General features: G+C 44.3%; 1 protein-coding gene across 8 annotated transcripts in view; it reads right to left on the minus strand.

The window, feature by feature from the left end:
* The window catches only part of TCF4 (transcription factor 4), a 244,897-nt gene that overhangs the window by 84,454 nt on the left and 138,777 nt on the right, over positions 1–21,666 (minus strand). For 7 of the 8 annotated variants that reach the window (XM_050913662.1, XM_050913661.1, XM_050913657.1 and 4 more), the window contains 2 exons: positions 10,849–10,978; positions 10,342–10,391 (listed from right to left, as the gene is read on the minus strand). In XM_050913662.1, the coding sequence (XP_050769619.1) occupies positions 10,342–10,391; positions 10,849–10,978 (180 nt within the window). The remainder of the gene's footprint in view (positions 1–10,341; positions 10,392–10,848; positions 10,979–21,666) is intronic. The other variant, XM_050913658.1, reaches the window with a different exon arrangement.

Here is a 21,666-nt window from a genome sequence, read left to right on the forward strand (position 1 = left end):
TGCATTTGGCAGGGAAAAGATGTTCTCATCTGGAAACGCAGTCAAATCGTCTGTAATAGGCAAATCTAGCTTAAAACACCCAAGTTACCGAAGCCCCTCTCGCTCCCGAGCGGGAACACGCGCTCGCCTGCTTGGAGGTCTCGCTGCGGTGCTGGGTGATGCTGTAACACACAAAGGCTACCAACGGAATGGGTCTTTGAGGCACCTAAAATATTCAAGTCTCTGTTATTTGCTAGAAACGCAGCAAATACGGGAGCCTTTAAGTCTTTTCTTACAGCGTAGCGAGGATGGCATCGGTAAAACGCCCGTCGCTGAGCCATCCACACCCTTAAACATTGTGGGTGGGCTCTGGGTGCGGGAGGGCTCCCGTCCCCGTGGCCAGCTCCGGAACCCCAGGAACCATCCAGGGCACCTGTGTGCGCCTTTGCAGAACCAGAGATTAAACCTGTAAGCATTATATCCATACGCATTAAATATGCAGTGCCAACAAACGTGAGCATGCAACGTCTCAGAGCATCGGCACGGCTGAAAGGAGCCCTCCGAGGACCTGAGAAAAGGGTACTCTTGAGGTCTTTCTAGGGATTTCCAGCCGAAGAGTGGGTGACCACAGCCCAGCAGAAGCTCGGTGGGGAGAGCAAGCAGGGCAGGACAGCCCGTGCCGTTCTCCTGGAGGTGCCCGTGCGGCAGAAGCTTTGGGAAGCAAAATGCAACACATGTCTATGGGTCTAAAACCACACCGGGGCCGCTACGGCATCCCCTCCGCTCGGGCGCTGACTTTGACCGCTTGTTTGGCCTGTCGAAAGGCGCTGTATGCCATTGAAAATAAAATAACAATAAAAAAAACAACCAGCCACTGTAGGCCTCCTAGGTTTTGTGCCAAGAAACTGTCAGGGGAGCTTTGCTATGCATTTAACAACGTTAATAGTTATTGGAGCTCTTTATGCAATTTTTTTTCTATTTTTTCGCTATGTTGATTTTTTTGCTCATTTACTGCTTCAGTGTAAAGGCAAAAAATACTTCAGAGCAAAAATTAATGTTCCTTTGATAAAATACAGAGACTCTGTTAACAAATGTACTCCAGTCAGAGTGCAAGCATATCAATCTTGACGGAGTATCTTAAACTTCCACAGATAACTTCGTCATTAACGTCCTGCTCTCCCCTCCGCACACTGCATCACTCTCCCCACCCTGACCCCGTGTCCAATCCGTTCTGAAACGGAAGAAAAACTTAAAGCAAATGAGATCAACTAAATAAATCCCCAGCCCCAGAAGCCTTCGTTTCCTAAAACCACTTTGCAAAGGCCTGAGACAAGACAGGATTTAAATGCTTGTATCTTAAATGCTGAACTGTGCTAATCAGAGACCTGAAGGCGTTGCACTGCTTGTAATGAATACAATCTACAGATAATATTTAAAGAAAAGCTACAAAATCAAATTACTGCACAGAGAATTTTTTTTATCTTTAAATGCCTTTTCCTAAAAACTATCCTCAAATTCAAACAGAAAAATAAAGTGCTGAGTTTTACACTTGTGAAACTCAGCTTAATTCCCAAATTAAAAAAGAATTACAGATTACATAGCTCTAGAAAGAAAATGATTGAAGGCTGGACATGAAATCGCCATCTATTTTTACATTTATTTACTGAATAAAATGCATTTTGTGACCGATCTTTGTAGAAGGGAGTAAAAGGGCAGGCGAGATGCGGGGCCGAGCGGGGCGCAGGCAGGACCGGCTCCCCGGCGCAGCGGCCAGGGCTGCAGCAGCTCCTCCAGCTGCAGCGTCACCGCTGGCAAAAACGCACATCACTGGTTTTTCTTTTGTTCTGCCGGGAACCTTCCAGTACTGATGCTCAGTATATGCAAATAGATAGATGGATGAAAAGTTTAAATAAAAAACGTGTGTCAAGTTTAGAGGGGAAAAAAAGACTTCAGGCCTAGGCATGCAGGGCACGTTCCATCCCAAAGAACAAACCAAAGTCCCCATGAGCAGGGTCTGCTCCTCGGGCGCCAGCACCATCCTAACTGCGGCAGAGGAATAATCACTGCTCTGCCCACAAAGCAATTTTAAAAGAAGTGCCTTAAAAATACTGCCGAGTATCTACTGTGTCTCATTTTGCCCTTTCTGCAGGCACTTAGAAATCATCTGGATTTGTTGGCCAAAACCTTCAGTCCATGAAGACGAAGTGCCTTCTGCACTACCTGCAGTACTCTGAAGAGGGAGTCTCTGCTCAAGCTAAACAAAAAACCCCCACTAATCCCACACCTCTGTTACTAGCTGCTAAGAATGGGCCAGAACTATTCAGTACTGGATTTTTTTTTTTCCCCCAAGTCCAAAATAGTGAAACATTCAGAAGTGTGTGAATTTTTCAGTAAAGGTTTTACCTTTAAATATAACGTATGGCCAAGGCCTAAGAAAAATACCCATATCGGACCATCCCTTTCCCATTGCTTTTTCATGTTGAAGGTATCCTGTGCAATTCATTAAAAACTAAAAACTAAGCCATTTCAATCTGCATCTTCTCTACATTTTAATCTATTTTAAAACAACACCACCACAGCATTTTGTCTGCAAAATGACTTCTTAGTCCTTCAGGAGCGATTTCAGGTACGGTTTGCAACAGACGGTCTTTTAACCGATCACCTCACTGGTGTACGGTAGATTTTATCGCTTCCTTGGTTTGACTTCATTTGCTGTGTGCTAAAGCTGCATTTCCAAATTTATTTATTTACTTTAAAGCAAAAAGTGGAGCTTTGTTCTAACTGAAAAAAAGCTGCGTGGAGTTTAATAAGGCTCTAATTTTAATGTGGAAAAACCCCAAATCATGATGCGGTATGATTTACACGGCTGGCCAGAAGGGCGAGGAGGGATGTTAGCCAGGCTGCTTCCCCTGGGGCCGCTGGATGAAGAGGATCTTGTCAAGCTGATAAGGTGGCGAGCGCGACAGCCCCATCGCCGGCGGGAGCCCTGGGCAGCGCCCGGGGAAGGGCAGCCGCTGCCCGAGTTGGACTTCGGGACAACGTCCAGGCTGCTGTGAGGCAGGGGAAAGCCAAGTACCCTACCGCAAGCGTGTCGCAGTGCATTACGCAGGTCTAGTCTCACCTCTGTGAGCTCTCAGACCTCAGAAGTCACCGAATTATACTAAAATATTACGGTAAAATTATAATATTAGTTCTTGTTGTCCCCTCCTTAATCCAGCCCCTACCTCGCTCCCTCTCACTTGACACAAGTTGTTAGCCGGGTCCCAGTGAGCTGCCTCCAGGTTTTCACCCCCATTTTACCCTGCTGCCCTTGGATGCCTATCTCCAGGAAGGTCAGTTCTGTCCCAAGGAGGCTTCACCCCACGTCGCTGGTCCTCAAAGACGCCCAGGCCAGGATATCCCCTCCCCAGGCAGGCACCACACCGCTGCCCCAGTGCCTTCTGGCAGCTAGAGTGCTCCGGCTTGTCTCCAGTGGGTGACAACTCACAACCCACCGCTGAACCCCGGGAAGCTCCAAAGCACCCAACAGGTCCAGTGTGGAGAAACGTCCCCGAAGATGCTGGCAGCAGCAACGACATCAGCATCCCAGGACTGGCCGATTTTCTGATACAGCAGGTGGAACAGGGCAAGATGGGGACATTGCACTTGTTTTGGAAAACTCCCATTTAAGTTGGATGTTTGAAGGGAAATTCATACGGTTGTGTTTTTTCACTTGAGGTAGGAAGTCTGCAAAGTCTGCACAAAAAGCACAAACAGCGCTTCCTCACCTCCCAGCAAAATTATCAAGGCTTCTCCCATGGAAATCAGAATAAAGCTGTGGAAAAACTCCAGGTGGCATCCCAGTAGTATTTCTCTTTTCTTGATTTTTGGAACCAAGCAGGTGTTTCCTTAGGATGTACAACTGAGTCATACACTTCCTTATCTGTCTGGCTAGCAAGGTCAGAGCTGGTGCGCTTGCAAATACACACACCAGCGAGTGCAGATAGATGCCTCCAGTCTAAGAGGGCACACCTTAAATTAAGATGAAAGAAAGAGGCTCTTGCCATAAAAACTGAGGCTCGGGAGATTTTACCTGCTGATTCGTCAACAAAATCAATTAATTTTTCAGTTCCTCTCGTCTCTTTTAACGCAACTGAGATGACATTTGACTTCTCCCACTCTTTATTCTGGCTGTAAAATCTTCCCCGTAAGAACTCTCTCAGCATCTACATTCAAAATAACGTGCGACAACTGTCCGGGCCGTGGTTGCAATTCTGCCCCTTGGTGCAGCCCAGCTTCTACTGCCAGACCCGGTTCCTTCACCCCGAGCCCACTCACATCTATTTGACGAACGAAGAGTGAAGTAAGCGCCACGGGCAGAGATGAAGCCCCCGGCAGAGGAGGGAGCTGAGCCCCAAGCCCCCTTCCCAAGCAGGAGGTCACCCGTCTTCCCCAAGGGCTCCTACAGATGCAGCTTCCAAGGAGATGGTTCAACCTGAGGAGCCATCACCTCCTCCTCTTTCCTCCATTTTTAAGCCTTTTATTTACTTTAAAGCTGTTGGTTCTATCCAGAGTAAATTAACCTTGGAAAGCAGAAAGACGTGACCGCGATCGCTGGCTGAAGCCATGGTCTCTGTCGCACTGAATGGCTACGCCAGGGCCAGGCCAGGGCTGCTTTTACAGCCGTGGCTTTTGCGCTCTTTCCATTTCACTGCAGCCGGTCCCGGGGATGGGGGACACTCGGGGATGCTCCACCTCTGCTCAAGGAGACATGAGGAAAGAAGCATAGAGTGAAACACCTCTGTGGGGTCCCAGCAGGGGAGCGCCAGGAAAGCCGCCCTCCGGGGAAGCCTGGACCCACCGAACATCACCCTTGCTGCTGCCCTGACGGTGGCCGGCACGCAGGGTTCAGAGAATACAGCTCAATACAGCTGGATGTAGAGCTGTGAAACAAGAACTGTGTCATCGCCTGCTCAGGGTTTACTATCAGCAGGGTACAAGCTGGAGTAGCTCTGCCACCATCCTCCCATTTCGCTAGATACCGACAGGACCTCTTACTATAATGCGAACCTCCCCACCCTTAAAGCATCCTAAAACCAGCGCTGCGTTAGCTCTGCTGTGCAGCGGGGGCAATGGAGCTACGGCAGCAAAACCTGTGGTTTATGACCGCGACTTCACTCCAGACCATGCAGTTACATCGCTGAGCTCCTTTAGATGCTCCTGCGGCAGACAAGGTAGAGCTGGAGAGGCTGTTCCCACAAGGCTGCTAAACTGTGGGTGCTGCTGACGCCCTCCAGCAGTAGGACATGGGGACAACCCCGCAGCTCACACCAGCACCTCTGATTCCGCACGGAGCTGCGCCGGCCCGCAGAGCACGGCGTTTTCGTTCCTCCCTGGGAAGGGGCTGCATGAAAGGCGTGTGGTCGGGGATTCGAGACAGGCTGAAAGCGGCATTTATTGGCACGGGTTGAGAGCCTGAACACCCCTCTCCAGGGGCAGAGCAGGATATGGGATTTCAGTTTGGGTTGCAGCTCCCGGGTCTGCCATCAATGGGGATCAAACAACTGCAACCATCCACTCTTCCTGTGGAGCTAAGGGAGCAGGAGGCCTTGGTGCGGTTGTAAAGGAAAAGAGCGTCCACAGAGAAGGAAAATGGACAATGAATATATTGTGCCGTAACAACTGTACTTGATAGCACGTTCACTAGATGATAACAATACCAAAAGAAAAAGCACTAGCGATGGAGGAAATGCATGAGCTGAGCAATTTATTATATCCAGGCACGCTCCTGGAAAGCTTGGCCACAAAGAAGAGCAACTTGAGATGCAGAAAGCCTGCAGACGGCCTTTGCTGGGCTCACGCACCCATCTGCATTCTCAGAGGCGAAAAGCCTGCCTTGGCCACGCAGGGGGCTCAAAGGCAACGTCACCGCTTGTGCTCCTCTGAGCTGCTCCCGCTTCAGTCTCAGTAACCCCTCCTTCTGCTGAAGCATGCAATCCTGCTCCAAGAAAGCCAAAAAAGCACTCATACCATGCCTGCAGATGACTGGCATCCGAAGCTCTCCATGAAGGCTTAATTTCTGAGCTTTCTTTTTGCCCTCAATATATTGCTTCACATTACAGGTGCTACGTGTTGGAAATCACCACCTGGGCAGACACCGCTTCCCTGCCGCAGTGCCACTGTGGCGGACTTACTGAAGTCAGGATGATACAAGTTCTTGTAAAAACACGACTCAAACATGACCTCTACAACCTAAGCCCTTCCCTCTTGGCTCACTTTTTCCCCCAAAGACTTCCCATTCCATACCCCATTCCTTCACAGACGCTTCCAACCATACATATCAGCGCAGCTTGCTCATTCCCGACTCTTACTGGTCAAGATAAGAAAGGCAGAAAATGTCACATCACTTGGCAAACATGGAATGTAAAAGGTCAGATGTCATTAAACCATCAGCAGCTAAAATGGATGAAGGCTTCAGGTTAAAGAGTAAAAGAACAGCAAAGCCTTAGGATGACGTTAAGGGTGAGGAGGTGATCGCACAGAGAAGCCATCTGGATTGCATGACGTGCCAGCCTGGGTACAAAACGTTACCGTGTCACAGCTTGGTAAAGGCACGTGGGTACTCAACAAGCAAAACAAGATTTAACAGAAAAATCTCATTTTTCCCAATATAGTCATGCCCATCTCTCGTCTTCAGTTGGCTCAATCCAAAACACCCTGACCATCATCGCACCGCTCGAGTGGGAGCAGAGCTTGCCAGGCTCTCGACTGAAGACAGAAAACTCCAATATGAAATGGTCCCAGTAAAACCCCTTGCCCCAAAGAGACTATATAGAGTCTGTAAGTCCAAGGAAGTGCGTTAGGTTGCATTATATCACAGACAGGAGCCCAGGACATGGTGAGGCCATGTGTGCCCAAAGAGCAGGCAGAGCTGGGGGGACCCGGCCCCCCACCTCCCTCCGTGCTGCCTGCAAAGGCAGATCACACTGGGGTGTGCAGAGACGTGAACTCCTGAAACCTCAGAGATGGGAGAAGCTCCACACAGGACGTTGGGCAAAGCCAACCTCAACACGCACCCCGAAAGAGCACCCCGAGTCCCCGCAGCAGTGGGGCAGGCACCAGGGCACGCCGGGAACAGGCTGGTTTGGCGGGGGACACAGCCACCCCCGCCGCACGTCTTTGTTCAGACGGAGCTTTTGGAGTTCAACGCTTCGGTTCCAGCTCAGCTCCAGGTCTGTCTCCAGTTTATAACGGCTGTGATGAGCTGCGGCTGAGGCCGGCCGCAGGGGTCCAGCACAGGCAGGACCCTCACAGCCTGGCCCGGGATGCCCCCCCACACCCAGCGCCCACCGGAGAGAGCCTCACCTTCCCGACTCCCAACTGAGTTCCAATCTTCATTATTCTTTAAACTCTGATTGTTTCCATAGTTTAATTTACTTTGTTTTCCAAACTCGTAGCCATTTCTTATAATAAAGGGGAGCTGATACAACATATTTATTACCATTTATCATTGAAATTTTTATAAGACTACTTATGAATTAATCAACAATAACTGCTTTCACAAACGCTGCTGCATTAATCTCCATATCCACTGCATAAATCACATTGAGAACAAGTTAATATACATATTTTAAGAGAAATACAGCAATATTTCCACCCTATCAACTAAGTATATTATAATCTAGTTAGTCAATTTATAAATGCATATACTTCATTCAGCATCATAAATCCTGGCAGTTCAGTGTGACACAATCTATAACCTAAATATAATCTGACCTTTTATAAGGTATTTGTTCTGTTTGAGACACCTCGGTGCTCCATCTAAAGCACTATTATTTCAAATGAAATATATGATTCATGACATATGAAGACAACAAGACTCAAATACCTATCTGTATGTTCACTTAAAAAAGGCTGTATTTCCTTCAGAACCATGCCACTCTTGTATTCACATTACTGGACTTGTATTTTAATTTACTTATTCTTGGAAGACAGAGCTATGGATGGTTAAAATATTCAAGAATACCGTTTTATATTTTATTTCCTAATAAATCGTACAGCTCAGAATAATTTGAAGTATTTAAAGTGCATATTCTACTTTGAGATAATTTCACTTAAAAATAAAAATACTGTTAAAATAGTTGAGAGTATTAAGCTGTAGAAGTATTTCTGTTCTGTACAACAACTGTATTCACAAAAAAATTAAAGGAAGCACACATTTGAGACTAATCTGCGACAAACATAAATTGCCTTTCATTCTTTCGAAGCAAGAAGCAATCCATAAAAAACTTTTGCAGCAGTTATAAATCCCTGCACGTTGACATTTCCAACAGAAACGCTGCCACTCGTCCCCACGCAGGGAGGGCAGATAGCAGGTACCATTTTACTGAAAGTATTTTTCATAACACGGATGCAAAAATATCCCTGCAAACGTCCTGCGATGGTCACCTGTCTACAGAGCGGTATTTTAAATCATAAAAAAATGCAGGTTTGGGGGGTGGTTTTTTTTCCCCTGCAAACGACTAAACAAAAAAGCAGCGCAATTCCTGAGCTATCACAAGTAACTGCCGAACTCGCTGCCGGCTGGTGCCAGGAGCACGCAGAACAGGGCGCCGCATCCTTCAGCGCCCTGCCTCGCAGCACGCCGGTGGCTCTGCATTACCCCTACGACGTACGGCCTGGCCTCCAACTGTAAAGCGCTGGGAGGGATATATCATGTGAAGTTGTCAGAAAAACTATTAAAAGCTAAAGTTTCATCTAAATTAAATCCACCTCTAACTTCAAGCATAACAGTACTCATAAAAACCTTTGGGGAGGATATTAGCTATTGCCGTAAAGGAGTTCAATAAAAACCAGAACCAAAAAACACACAGTGAAATAAATTTAAAATACACGTGTGGGAACTTATTTTTAATTAAAAAAAAATAGTATTACTACTTTACTGGAAACTTGCATTTGAGAGTTTCCATATTTCAACAACTTACAAAAAAGATTTATGTTTGTATTTGTTTAACGTTATAAAGATTACAATAATCCATGCGATTAAATTAGGATGTTCATACATGTTTTTCTCTTTCAGATTAAAATTTTATTATTTATAAAGTGACCGGTAATGAAACTACTGTTTAGCACAGTCACTACAATAACCAAAGCTTTTAAAGTATGCTAGTTTGCAAACTGCAAATTTACATGGATTTATGATAAAAACATAAAACCCATCTGAGATTAACATGCCAATTTGTTATATATTCCGCAAGATTGATTGCCACTCAGCTCCTCCTAATAACCAGATTTAGAGATAAAATAAATAGAGTTATCAGGTATGAAAGGAAAGCTCTCCCCTCTTGAGTGGTTTGTTTTCTGTTTGCAGATATTGATACAAAAATATGTATTACGTATTTTTAAAGTAATGGCAGAGAAAAAATCAGAATAAAAATACTAGAATAAAGTGCACACTTTAGCCATGCTACTTTTTATGCTGTATTTACTGAAATGTCATACAATTTCTTTTAAAACCACTATTCTCTATATATTTTAATGGGTTTAAAAGCAAATGCTCTCAAAAGATGTAATGCACCTTGGTACAGTTTCTTCAGGGAAAAAAACACACAGACTGTACACAATGATGAAAAAATGAAAACTAACAGAATAATTATTTGGATCACGAAACAAAGGACTTCACCGAACCAAAGAGAAACACCAACTTCTGATGGCACGATGCGAAGATTTCCCAATAAACACTGAAAAACGTGCTCAGTGTAGCTGGATGGTATCCGTAACCCTCCTTACAAAGAGGTATCAGGGATATTCTTTAAAATATCGGGGAAAACCCTGGGTAATTACCAGCTCTGTCGTTATTGCTTGAGCAACCCACAATGCCTCTGGCAGCAGCTGGAGCCCAGCGGTTGACACCTGGGCTCACCCCCAGCCAGCTTCTGCTGCAGGTACCATAGCTCAGAGACCTCACGTGAAAACGAAGATGTTTGCCCCGCATCCCGGGCTGAGACCCATGGAAATGTCTCATAAATCCTCTCCGCACATCTCTTTGAACATGCAAATCCATAAATCATCAGCAGCCCGACAAAGAAGCTAACCGGCACGTGGAAGGGATGCTTGCCCCGCGCAGGTACACGCCGCCCGTGCCCGCGGCAGCTCTTTAGCGTCCGCCGCTGAAAATCCACGAGCAACACACGCTCGTCCCCACCGTGCAATTAATCGCTTCCAAGTCGGGACAAGCGACGGGATTTTTTAACTCTCCTTACCTTGTCCTCAGCCTTTAGCGCCAAGCGCTCTGCGAGCCCGGGAGCGGGTTCGTTTCTATCTGCCTGCAACCGAACAAAGCCACCGCGATCACAAGCAAGCGAGCAGACGAGCGGTACTTACTGAAGATGGCAAACCTGGAGGAACTTTTCGAACTTTCTTTGTTTGTACTTCTGAAAAAAGACAAAACGGTGTCTTCATAAGACAGGCGCCTTTTTTTTTTTTTTCCTCCCACCGAGATTTTCTACAGACCCAGCTGCTAATCGCCCTGCCCGCTGTCTCACGCCGGGCTTGCAGCAGTTTTGGTAACACCGAGTGGATGCCACTGCTCTTAAGTCTGACAGTAAAATGCTGGAAAATTGTTCATATTTTGATCTTGAGGGTTAGGGCCTTTGTTTTTGCCTTACACGGGTTTGCTTTGAAGAAGCGATTTTTTAAGGCTCCTTGCACGCTCGACAAAGAGGACAGAGAGGAGCAATCAGCTAACATTAAATAAACCCCTCCGAGAGTCCTGGTGGCGTACGCGTACGCTCTGCCACTTATTGTATTTATTTCAAAGTATTGCTAAACAGGACGAAACTCCGATTATTTGTTGAAATGGAAAAAAAGGTTGAACACAAAGTCACTCACCCATAGAGGTGCTGTGGAGAGGCCTCCGCCGGGGGTTATTGCTAGAATACTGATAGTACTGGGAGCCAGGCTTAGTGGGGGAGAGCGCTCCTGGGTTGCCAATATCCATGTCACCTCCAAGGAGACTTTGCTAAAAGATTAAAAATATATACGTGTGTGCGCGTGCATGTTAAATCCGACTTTCCTCATCATTAGCTATTTCTCATTCCTAAAAATAACACAGTAAAGAAACCTTCACAAGCAACTGAAACCGGGAAACAAGAACCTGCCAAATCTTTAAAGGAGACATTACAAAAATTTCCAGTTGAGCATCTTTTCCGTTACAAGGAAAACACAAAGTAATTAATTTAAAATACGATTATTTACATTTAAAGGAGACTTATTGCCTACTTATTCAAATGAAATCAGTGTTTTAAAAACTTTTGGAGCTCTGTTAATATATTTGAAGGTAATTTAGTTTCTTCACTGCAAACAAGATAGTTAAGTGCACGGATTTAACAATAATAAAACTTAAAAAAATCCTGCTGTTGATAGAGCGGTTGGCTCAGTGTGCATGAAACAGCTTCATTGTCTATCCCCATGCAAGGAAAAATTCATATCTGTGAATGAAATATATCAGATTTTGCAATATAAAAATCTGCACAGCAGGCTGTACATAATACGTGATTAAAACGTGAAAATAAAATTATACATTATTACTATTTTTTGCAATGCTATCAGAAAAAAAAGCACCTCAGAAAACCCAAAACAATTAACGCTATTGTATAGCAGCAGCAGTAGCAGCAGCAAAGGACTCTCAATATATCCATTTTATGCTTGTACCATTAACTAACAAGATGCATCCTAGTAAACGCTACATTTTCTCAGCTACGAAAGGACTCTGGTTTCCATGAAACAGCAGAAAACATTATCTGACCCACGCTGTAAGAAAAATTATAAATCTTTAAGAGACTATGACAGAAGAACAATTTCCTGAGTAATGTTCTATTTGCTATAAACTACGTTGAAACTTACCCATAATATATAAATCCCCTGATTATACTCTGCATTGAACACATTGTTCTTTTAATTATTCTGATACGCAATAAAACAGGTGTAGATACTACCATTTATATTAAGAACAAATTTACCATTTAATAAAGAAATTTTAAAATTAAGTACCAAAAATCTAACTTTATCGTTACTTGTAATCAACTTTTACTGACTGAACTAATTACTGTACTTGATAAAGTACAGAATGTGTTTTCCCTAATCTAAATTCTAATCACCATGTCACTCACAACAGACTTAGTAATGCTTCACTAACACACTATTCACATGCAAAATACTCTAAATAGGCCAATTATGACTCTGCCCCTGTTCCCTGGTTAACCCGCTGAGAACTGAAAAATTTCACAAGGCAGTCACCAACTAAAACAAAGGCTCCTTGTTTTAAATTAAGACAGTCTTTTTGATTCCTAAATAGCTCAACAAAGTGGCATGTCTTCTGCTGAAAGCAGTTGGTCAAATATGACCCATGAGCTGGAAAATCAGAAATTAAAACATCCTTACTCCTTAACTATACTTCTAAAAACATTTAAAGATAACTTTTGATTCTAGAAAACTATATTCCTCTTTTTCCCAGAGAGGCTAAACGAGAATCGCTGACGAGGGATGGACAAATGGGCTCTGACTGATCGGGGCTGAAACCCTTTCTTGGTGTGCAGCCTAGCATCTGCCTTTACAGACCTCTCCGAGACGTAAAGATATAAAAATGCCAGTCAGAAGGCACTTTTTGCTAATATCTTTATGTTCAGCTAATGTCTAATATACACCTGCAATGACTATGCTCCTTTTAATAAACAACACCTGCACCGGCAAAAATGGTTGCAAGTCTATTGCATAATGGCAGAGAAATATATGCAAAAACTCCCTGGAAAAAAGGGTTATCGATTCATTGTGAATATCCTCTGAAAATAAACGTAATTTTATTGAATGTCTTGGAGCGTTTCAGAATGAAACAGCGCTAACCACAGAAATTCTCTTCAGTCATATATTTTTATCACGTATACGTTTTAACATAAAGACAGACCTGCTAAATCTGTGCATGGTTTATCCATATGTCAGGTAGTCTGAAAGGCTTACAGCCATCAGCTGTATAAATTCCTATACCCAGCCTACTAGATTTCATTTGACTTAAAAAAAAAACCCCATATATAAGACAGCGTTTGCAAACTATTTTAGATTAAACACGATTCGCTTTAGGAGCATAAAACATACACATACCCTATGTTGTTTTTGTTTTTTCATCCAAACATTTTTCTCTATAAAAAGATGCAGAGGTTTCTACAGAAAAAAAAAAAAAAAATCCCAAACTTGTATTATTATGTTAGAAGGAAACACGTGTACCAGTCTTAAAGGCTGCACGCCTTTTGTTTGGTGAGCGACGGAACACTTCGCTTTGCCACTAGTTGCACTTTCTATCGCCTGTTCATTCCTCTTGACCTAACAGGTAGCTGCTGGAGTCCGGGTTACGTTCGGCATCACGTACCTGAGGCTGGCCGCCCAGCAGAGCAGACAGGTACCAAGGTTTGCAACCCTTGGGCCCGGTGCCGCCCCGGGCTCGTTGTCCCCGCGGAAGCTCCCACCCCAGGAGCAGGGGTCCCTGCTGCTGGGGCACGCACGGACCCGGACCGAAGCCTTGTGTGCAAAGTACGCTCCTAATTAATGCTACGTATCTCACCATCAACAAATTAAATCCAAGTGCTATGTTATAAACAGCATTTTCTACAACAAAGATTTTTTTTTTTTTTTTTTAAGAACACATCTCAAAAATTTTCACCATAACTGTCACAGACTCATTTCTTCACTCTCCTACAGAAAAAAACCACAAACGAATAACCCAAACCAGAGGAAAGCTCCCTCCTTTGTCTGCTATGGGACAGAGACATTCTTACAAGGTTTCTGCATTCAGGGGACCTCACCGAGCACTCCGGGGAGGAAAACTAAGATAAAAATATATATGTACTTATTCTGAGATGCTTGTAAAAGGAACAATGGGCATTTATTACTGTTCAGCCTACATGTCACACTGCTAATGGCCTGCAACAAAGAGAGAGATAAAACGTTTACAAACCACAATGCCATCGATTACACAGCCTTTGGAGCTCGCATTTGCTCCAAATTGGATCTTAGAAACGCAATGAATTATTAGGCATCAAAGTTAATATTTACCACGAAGAAATGATGAGCTTAAAAGCCAAGTGTTACATTTGTCAAACTCCTCTCCAGTCTTTAGCCAGGGGTTTAATGTGCATCTATGTTCTGTATACTGGAAGCGGGTTATCTTTGGGTGCAAGCAGGACAGCAGGCAGGACGCAAGACGTTGCAAATCTTTGAGCTCATCTGTATAAATCCTGCAGGCATATTCTTGCATTATAGCATGTACTGTACTCACAGACCCATGCGGTTTGCCGTTTATTTGTTTCATAATAAACAAAGCTAATAATATATTGAATTTGCCAGTTGAATGTTAGAGTTTGAGCTAAAAACAATCACAGAAGGAAAAAAAGAAAGCAACAGAGCAAAATCCATTCTCCCATTGAGCCATGCAGCTGTATTTTTTATCAATTGCAATGTTTTTGCTTTTCTCGTTGTTACACACAATCCTGTCTTCTTTCTAGTAATTTGTAAAACAAGTCACCGACTAGTGAATCCTGCCTCCAAAATCTGAATAACTAGACAAAGAATTAAAGCTGGGTAGGGAGAAAATATGCACGTACTATGACAAAGTAATATCCATATGGATATGATATTACCCCTCCTGGAAAAAACAAATGTTGTTTCCATTGCAAACCTGAAGTTTTGCTTTCCAAATGAATTTCACTTAAATACTTGTTTCAGACCTAATAGGTAGGAAATACATTTACAAAAAGATATTATATTTTTCCTTTGTTACAGAAACAGGTGAGATTAGAGCATGACAGAGTACTGCATTTTACTAATAGAATGGTAATTCAGATTAAAGGAAAATGGCCTTGAAGCCTGTAATCCGAAAGCCTCTGAAAACACTGATCAGGGAAAAATACCTCAGAAAAGGCTTTTTTTTTTTTGCTGACAACCTGGATATATTTTTTTTTTGACACCTTCACGCTACGCCGTGATCCAGAATCAAACACAGCATCATGGGGATGTTGCAGGCAAGAGAAAAGCGGGCTTAGATGAAAACAGATTAAGCTCCTTTTCTGAACGATTGCCAAATGTTTGTGGGTCACGCTCACGTTTGAGTGTTCCTGCGCGCACAGCTGCAGTCCCGCGCACCGCTCCCAACCTGTGTGATGTATAGCGACTGCGGGACATATGTTCCCCTCGCCGAAAGCCTCGCAGAAGCATCGCGCGGGCACGATTGGAGGCAAACCGCCGCATTGCACGCGGACGCACCCCTGGTTTCTCCCAGCCCTCTCCCACCCGGTGCGGTACGGAGTTTTCTCCCTCTCGGTGGGAGAGGGTGAGGAGCGAGGATGAAGGCTGAGACCGCCAAGGTCCTCGGCATCCGCAGGTACAGTCAGCAAACCAGCTGAGTGGAGCCGGGGCGGCATCGCGCCCTCGGTCCTCAGGCCAGGCGGAGCGGGGACACCCACCCTCGGGATGGCAAAGCGGCCCGGTGCAGCTGGAGGGGCCTGAGGGTGCCGGGGCACCCCTCCAGAACGCGCCGCGGGGCTCTCGGCAAGGCCGTTCCTGCCTCTGCCCGCCTGTGCGTTGGCACGCTCAGGGGTGCTGCGGGGCAGACCTGGGAGCCGGTATGAACGCGGGCCTGCCTACGCATTTGATGCAACTTTATCAGCTAGCTTGCCCAAAACGTATCATTTTAAGAGCAATAAATTTCACGTGCATGATGAGAATTCATGCACTTCATCTAAAACACAGAGAGTCCTGCTATTTTTCACGATGTTGCTCCGTTTCTTAAACTAAAAATCTTTACACTTTTAAAGATCAAAGCTCGTTTGCTTGCTTTATTCGCATTTAGGCCTTCCCAGCTCTCCCTGCGAGCATCACGTCTCTACATTGTTCCCTCTGCTCCGGCACCGACGTCTCCGTGGGCCGGGAAAGTAGGTCAGGGAGGCAGCGGTCCCGCGGCCCCCGCGCCTCCCCGGGGAGCCCCCGGCCGGCACCGAGCTCCCGCACACGCACGCAGCCCTGCAGCTCCCGCTCTGCGGGGGTACCCACCCATCGGGGGCCTTCCGTGTAATTCAATTATGGGTTTTTCCCAGAAAAAAAGAGCAGAAAGGAAGGTGTGCTGTGGCCTTCCTCAACACTGAAAACTTAACGTGTGCTGTGCACGTACCCAACACAATAAAATTTGCGATGCTGGACCTAAAACGCTAGGCTCTTCCGTGCTCAGTAGTGACTGAGGTTCTCCTGCCAAATACCTGCTCTTCTCCTACTGCTCTTAAACCATCTCCATTTGACTTTTCGACATCTATTCCCTTGCAAATTTGCAAACAAAGCAACTTGAATTTGTTGAAATCACATCTAATTTATGCTGAAACAGAGCAATAGGAAGCAATTTTTTTCAGATTTTTTTTTTTTAAATACAACAAATTTCTAACTGCAACTGTCCTGTTTTCCTCTCCTTTAGTAAAATCACAGGATACAGGATTATATCTCATCATCCAGATTTCAGATGCTCTTACATGCTCTATCCTCAGTTTATGAATTTTCACTTAAGTCAAGTTAACTAAGTCATGCCGCATACACATCTGAATCATTTCTTGGTTATTTCCTTCTGTGATTTCAATCCTCTGTTTTTAATCAAATTATGAAACTAAATTTCCACTTATCATGTGACTATCAGGGCATCTGTTCATAATCTGTCCAATTCCTACAAATACTCCTTTCTTTGGCTTTTGGAAATTTGGCAGCTCTCTGTAAAATCTTCTGTGTCATTTACGTCCAGTATTTCTCTCTAATGCCAAGTGTAAATTGCAACCCATTGATGGCAAACACAGAGAAACAATTTCTCTGGGTTTCGCTGAGTGTGTTTTCAAGCTAAGGTACTGTTTTCCTTTTTTACTCAACCAAGCATAATTCTTAAAAGTATTTGCAGAAAAATTTTGACTTTTAGAGAACAAAGGAACTTCTCTCACAGAGATTTAATTTTTCACAGAGATTTAGTTTTTTCAAGAACACTCACGTGTATGAAGTGAGAGAAATTTTAATATGTTTATTTTATTTTCTCTATCTGATGGCAAATAACCTTTTGTTTCATTTGTTCTGCCTTCTAGGGCAGCACCTTCAGATAGCTGTGCACAGTGTTCAGCAGTTTTCTTTTGACTTTGACCTTTTCCATTAAAAAATGCTTGCAGGTATTATCAAATAATTTTTCATGTTCAACCAACCCTTGTGCATTAATGTCATCAGTATTAGTTCTCTAGGTTTTTTTAATTTTTTCACTATCTCTTCCTCTGCATAATTTAAAATTGCTCTTTAAGTTTAAACCTTTCTGGAGTAATTTTTCCCAGTTGTGCTTTTTGAGCACTGAATATAATATCAGCACAACAGCAGCAACTTTCGAAGTTCATTTATTGGTTTCAGCAGCATTTCATGGACACAGAGTGCTCTTAAATATGCCTGAGGTTCAACCACCTCTGGCCAGCAAGGATTTCAAATTTGTTCCTGTGCTCATTTTCTTCATCTATTTCAGGTGAGCAGGAGAAAAAAACATTTGCAACTTCTTACCTAATTTTTCCCACATTTACTCTTGGTGTTTGCTTGCTTCTTCCCATCCCTTCATTCACCATTAGGCATGATGACTCAGATTATTATACTGCTGCTTGATTATCACTAAAGGTTAGTTACTTGTTTGCATTAACGATCCCCATCTTTCACATCTACAGTGAACGATTTCCCCATCAATTGCACAGTCCTTGCTGTTTTTCTAAAGCTTTACTATAATGAAAATATTTCATTTCCTAGTATATGGGAAAAATGGATAAAACGTGCCTCAACTGAACAAGTACAAGGCACAAAAATTTCCAAGGGAAGAAGGGACTTTCTCCTCCACTAAGGAGTTTTGTAAAATAAAGTCTTTGCTCAATTTATGATTTTCTGCTGTACAGTTTACGCTTGAATCCTTGGAGCTGGAAATACCTCCTTTACTACAGTTCGGATAAAAACCCTAGTGCTTGCACTGCTGCAAAGATCAGCAAAACGTGGTGTTATACATGCTCGTATTTGACGTGTAATGTATATGTAGGGATGCATACACACAAACATAGATGAAACCGGGTGTCCCGTACAACTTCCTGACTTTTCCAGACACTAATACCCGAAGCACCCCGCCAGCCCCACGTGGCACCCTGCGCACCCAGCCCCGCGCTGCTGCCGCTCCCTCCCCAGCAAAGCACCATCCGGCTCCTTTGTGCTCGCTCGGAGGCAGCGATAAGGACATTCTCTCTGCTTTGTTATTAATCTTTCAGAATATAGTTTTCATTTACACGCTGAAATGGAGCCAGGTGATTATAGTGTTTAAAAACACGTGCTTAAACACAGGTAATACTCATATAAATATGTCCCGGTGAGTAACAAACGCAAAAAGGGGAAAGTCCTCGTGGTGACTGGGGAAGGGGGATGGGGTGGGGAACGTGCCACCACGTTCACCCTCGAAGGGCCTCAAAAAACCCGTAAAAACTAACAAAGCTGCTAGGTCTCTTACTGCCCAGAAGGGCTGGCATTTGGTGAGGGTGGCTGGGGAAGAAGAGACCGAGTGATCGAAAGGACTTCGGTCAAAGCCCAGTGCTTTACAGTTAGAAAGTTCTCCCGTGCTGCTAACTGTGCCCACGAAAAGAGTTGGGTTTGGGTTTTAGTCGTTTTTGCAACGTCCCGATATTGCAGATGGCCGCGGCGCAATGCAGTACCAGCTCCAATATTTGCAGCGGCTGAAGCTGCTCTGCGTGGCTCCCAGCGAGGATTATCCCCGCGCCGGGGCTGCCGGCTGCGGCCGTGCTCCAGCTGCTGCACCCTGCTCCGGGGCGGCCCCAGGCACCGGGGCGGTCTGGATTACACACCAACTTCAGCACCTACAGCCCCCCTCTGCAAGGGGAAATAATCTGAGGTTGTTGTGGGCCCCCCAATTTGTAACAGCGCCATGTCAGAAAGGAACGGCAGGGAGCTGAGGTGGTGAACCACAGGGCCCTGCGGAACAGCCCGTTACTGGGAAAATTCACCCCAGAATGAGCTGCAGTCAGTGGAACATTGTGAAAATCCAGCGCCTTGGACCTTCGACAGTGCTCCCGCGTCTTTGCATACCATGATACTGTGAGATAACATTTAAAAGAGTTTGCAATCAAGAAAATGAAGCAGGCTTAGAGCAACTGTAGTTATTCAGTTTGTACAAAAACATGGAGCCAGTTTGGCTTGGCGTGACTATTATCTGAAGCACATTGGTAGAGTCGTTTTCCAGGACAGAAGATTTGGTATGGAATTAAACAGCCCTCAGTTTAGCCCAGGATAAATCCTCTGAAGTCACCGGGGGCCTCCTGGGTGTTAATGAGGGAAGAATTTGGCCCGTGGACAGCAGCTGGATTTTCGGGGATTGCTGAATATAGCGAAGCATTGTCCGCAGTATTTTTACAGAGTGCCACAGTGCTGCTAGAAAACAGGCTTGCCACATCATCAGAGAGTTCAGCTGATCCATAACATCTTCCGAATTTATCAAAAAATCCCTCCATACCTATTCCACTCAAAAATGCAAGCTAAATACATATGGCAAGATGCTTCAGGTATGAAAAAGTGCACAATACCAGAATATTAATGTATGGTAAAAAAAGGGCACCATAAAAACTTGTGTAGGGTTGAATAATAATCAGATAAACCTGGTATTTGTTGGTATATATATAGGAACTGCTCACTAAATTATGAAACACATGTCCTGGTATCCCTGTTTTTCACAGTACCTCACAGTACACAAATATCTGTATTTCCATGCAACACTGAAGTTCACAACATCTATAAGTGCCCACTTTTTCAAACATCTCCGATCCTATACCATCTGGTAGGTATCAGCATTGCGGTCACTTATGGGGGGGAAGAGATGGATAGGAGACAGTGAGGATTAATGACATGCAGAAATGAATGCTGCACAGAGAATGACATTTTTGCATTATTTTTCCCTGAGAAAACTACCGAAGGCTTGCTGGCAAGAGCTGCTGTGTTGGGCTCTGCTTTCTTTCAGTTCAAGTAAGCACTTCAACATGATTCAGTAAGGATGTCCTACCACTACTTGCTTCAAAATGTTCCTCTCTGGCAAATTATTACAAACCCTAAAAAAAGACCTGTTAACCTAACAAGTCAATTATCATCACTCTTCCCTGTGTAAGCATTCGACTACAAACAGCTTACAACAAAAATCCTGGCTCAGGTTGTCTCAGACAGGGTAAAATATCCTGACATGCCTCAGTCTTAAAAAGGTGTTTTGTGGCTGAATTCCCATTTTTAATGATATAATTATTGTTTTCCCTTTGAATATGAGAACACAGGAAAGGCTTACAGAAGTTCAAATGCACGGGAAACAGCATTTTTCTGAAATTATGTTAGTAATATTTTTAACCAAAGAAAAGTTACCGTAAAAACATCTGAGAGACCAAAGAAACTTCCTGTCCAAAACCATAACAAAACCCATGCTAAATACTTTAAGTGCCTCAGAGGATGTTTTTTTTTTTAGCTTCTTACTATTCATCAGCCTGAAAGATAAACAACGGCCTCCCCCTTTTTGATGGGGAAGCAAGATTTTGCAGGGAAAAAAAAAAAAAAGATCTTTCTCCTCAGCGTAAAAGCCATTTCCATGTCCTCAAATGATCCAGCATCATACAAGGCCGATGGCTAATGTGGGTCTGCATCACACAGGCTTGGAAAGGATGCCTCGTTAGTTAAAGCTCACCCATTTACGTGAAAGAGCACGCGCCCGCTCTGGGGTAAGGAGCAGAGAAGTGAAACCTCAGCCACTCGTTGCAAAGGAAGCGGAGGGAAGAAGTGGGACTTGAAGCTAACGGTACGCAAGAACTGGAAATAAATCACGCTGGTGTGCCCGAGGCGGTGACACGCTGTGACCCAGCAAAGCCAAGGCGGGCGCCCAGCGGAGCGGGCCCGGGGAGGAGGAACCCCCACCGACCCGCCTTCCCAGCCCTTCCAACTCCCCGAGCCAGGGAAGAGCCCTCCCCTCCCCAGAGGAACACAAATGCTGGAGCAAGGAGGGACGTATTCCCACTCGAATGAGACAGCAACTGAAAAAAAATGAGGTTCTTTCCAGAAGAGCAGCAATGAGCTTCCTAGGACCTAAGTAAATGAATAGATAGGAACGATGGAAAGACATGACACTGGTGTATGTTGCCATCAGTTTCTTGGGAAAGGACTATTTAAAATTTAAACTTGAGCTGTTTGAGTATCAAAATCGTGTTTCATGTTACAGGAGCCTTATGTTTTCAGTGTTATAAAGTCACATTTATTTTTTACAGAACCACGTTATGCAAATACGCCTAAAACCAACTAATGACACTCGTGGTATTTAAAATAGGAACCTTCTTTTTTCCTCTATTTTAAATTTCCCTCTGCTACTCGCAAATCTTTTTCCACACAGTTAAAGTACAGGCTCTTCAATGGAAACTGATATATTCTAACACAGCATATAGCTGAGGCTGAATAAAGTGCAAAGGCATATTCATTTCAAGTAAAGTCTGCAAAGTTTAGGTCACCTTGCGCTTAAGACAGGACAAAAAATTAGTCACCCTACAGCAACAACAAAATTGGCAAATTCAGCTGCTATGAGAAATTGGAAGGGGAAAA

This window comes from Gymnogyps californianus, chromosome Z (assembly GCF_018139145.2).
Source record: "Gymnogyps californianus isolate 813 chromosome Z, ASM1813914v2, whole genome shotgun sequence".
Taxonomy (NCBI): domain Eukaryota; kingdom Metazoa; phylum Chordata; class Aves; order Accipitriformes; family Cathartidae; genus Gymnogyps; species Gymnogyps californianus.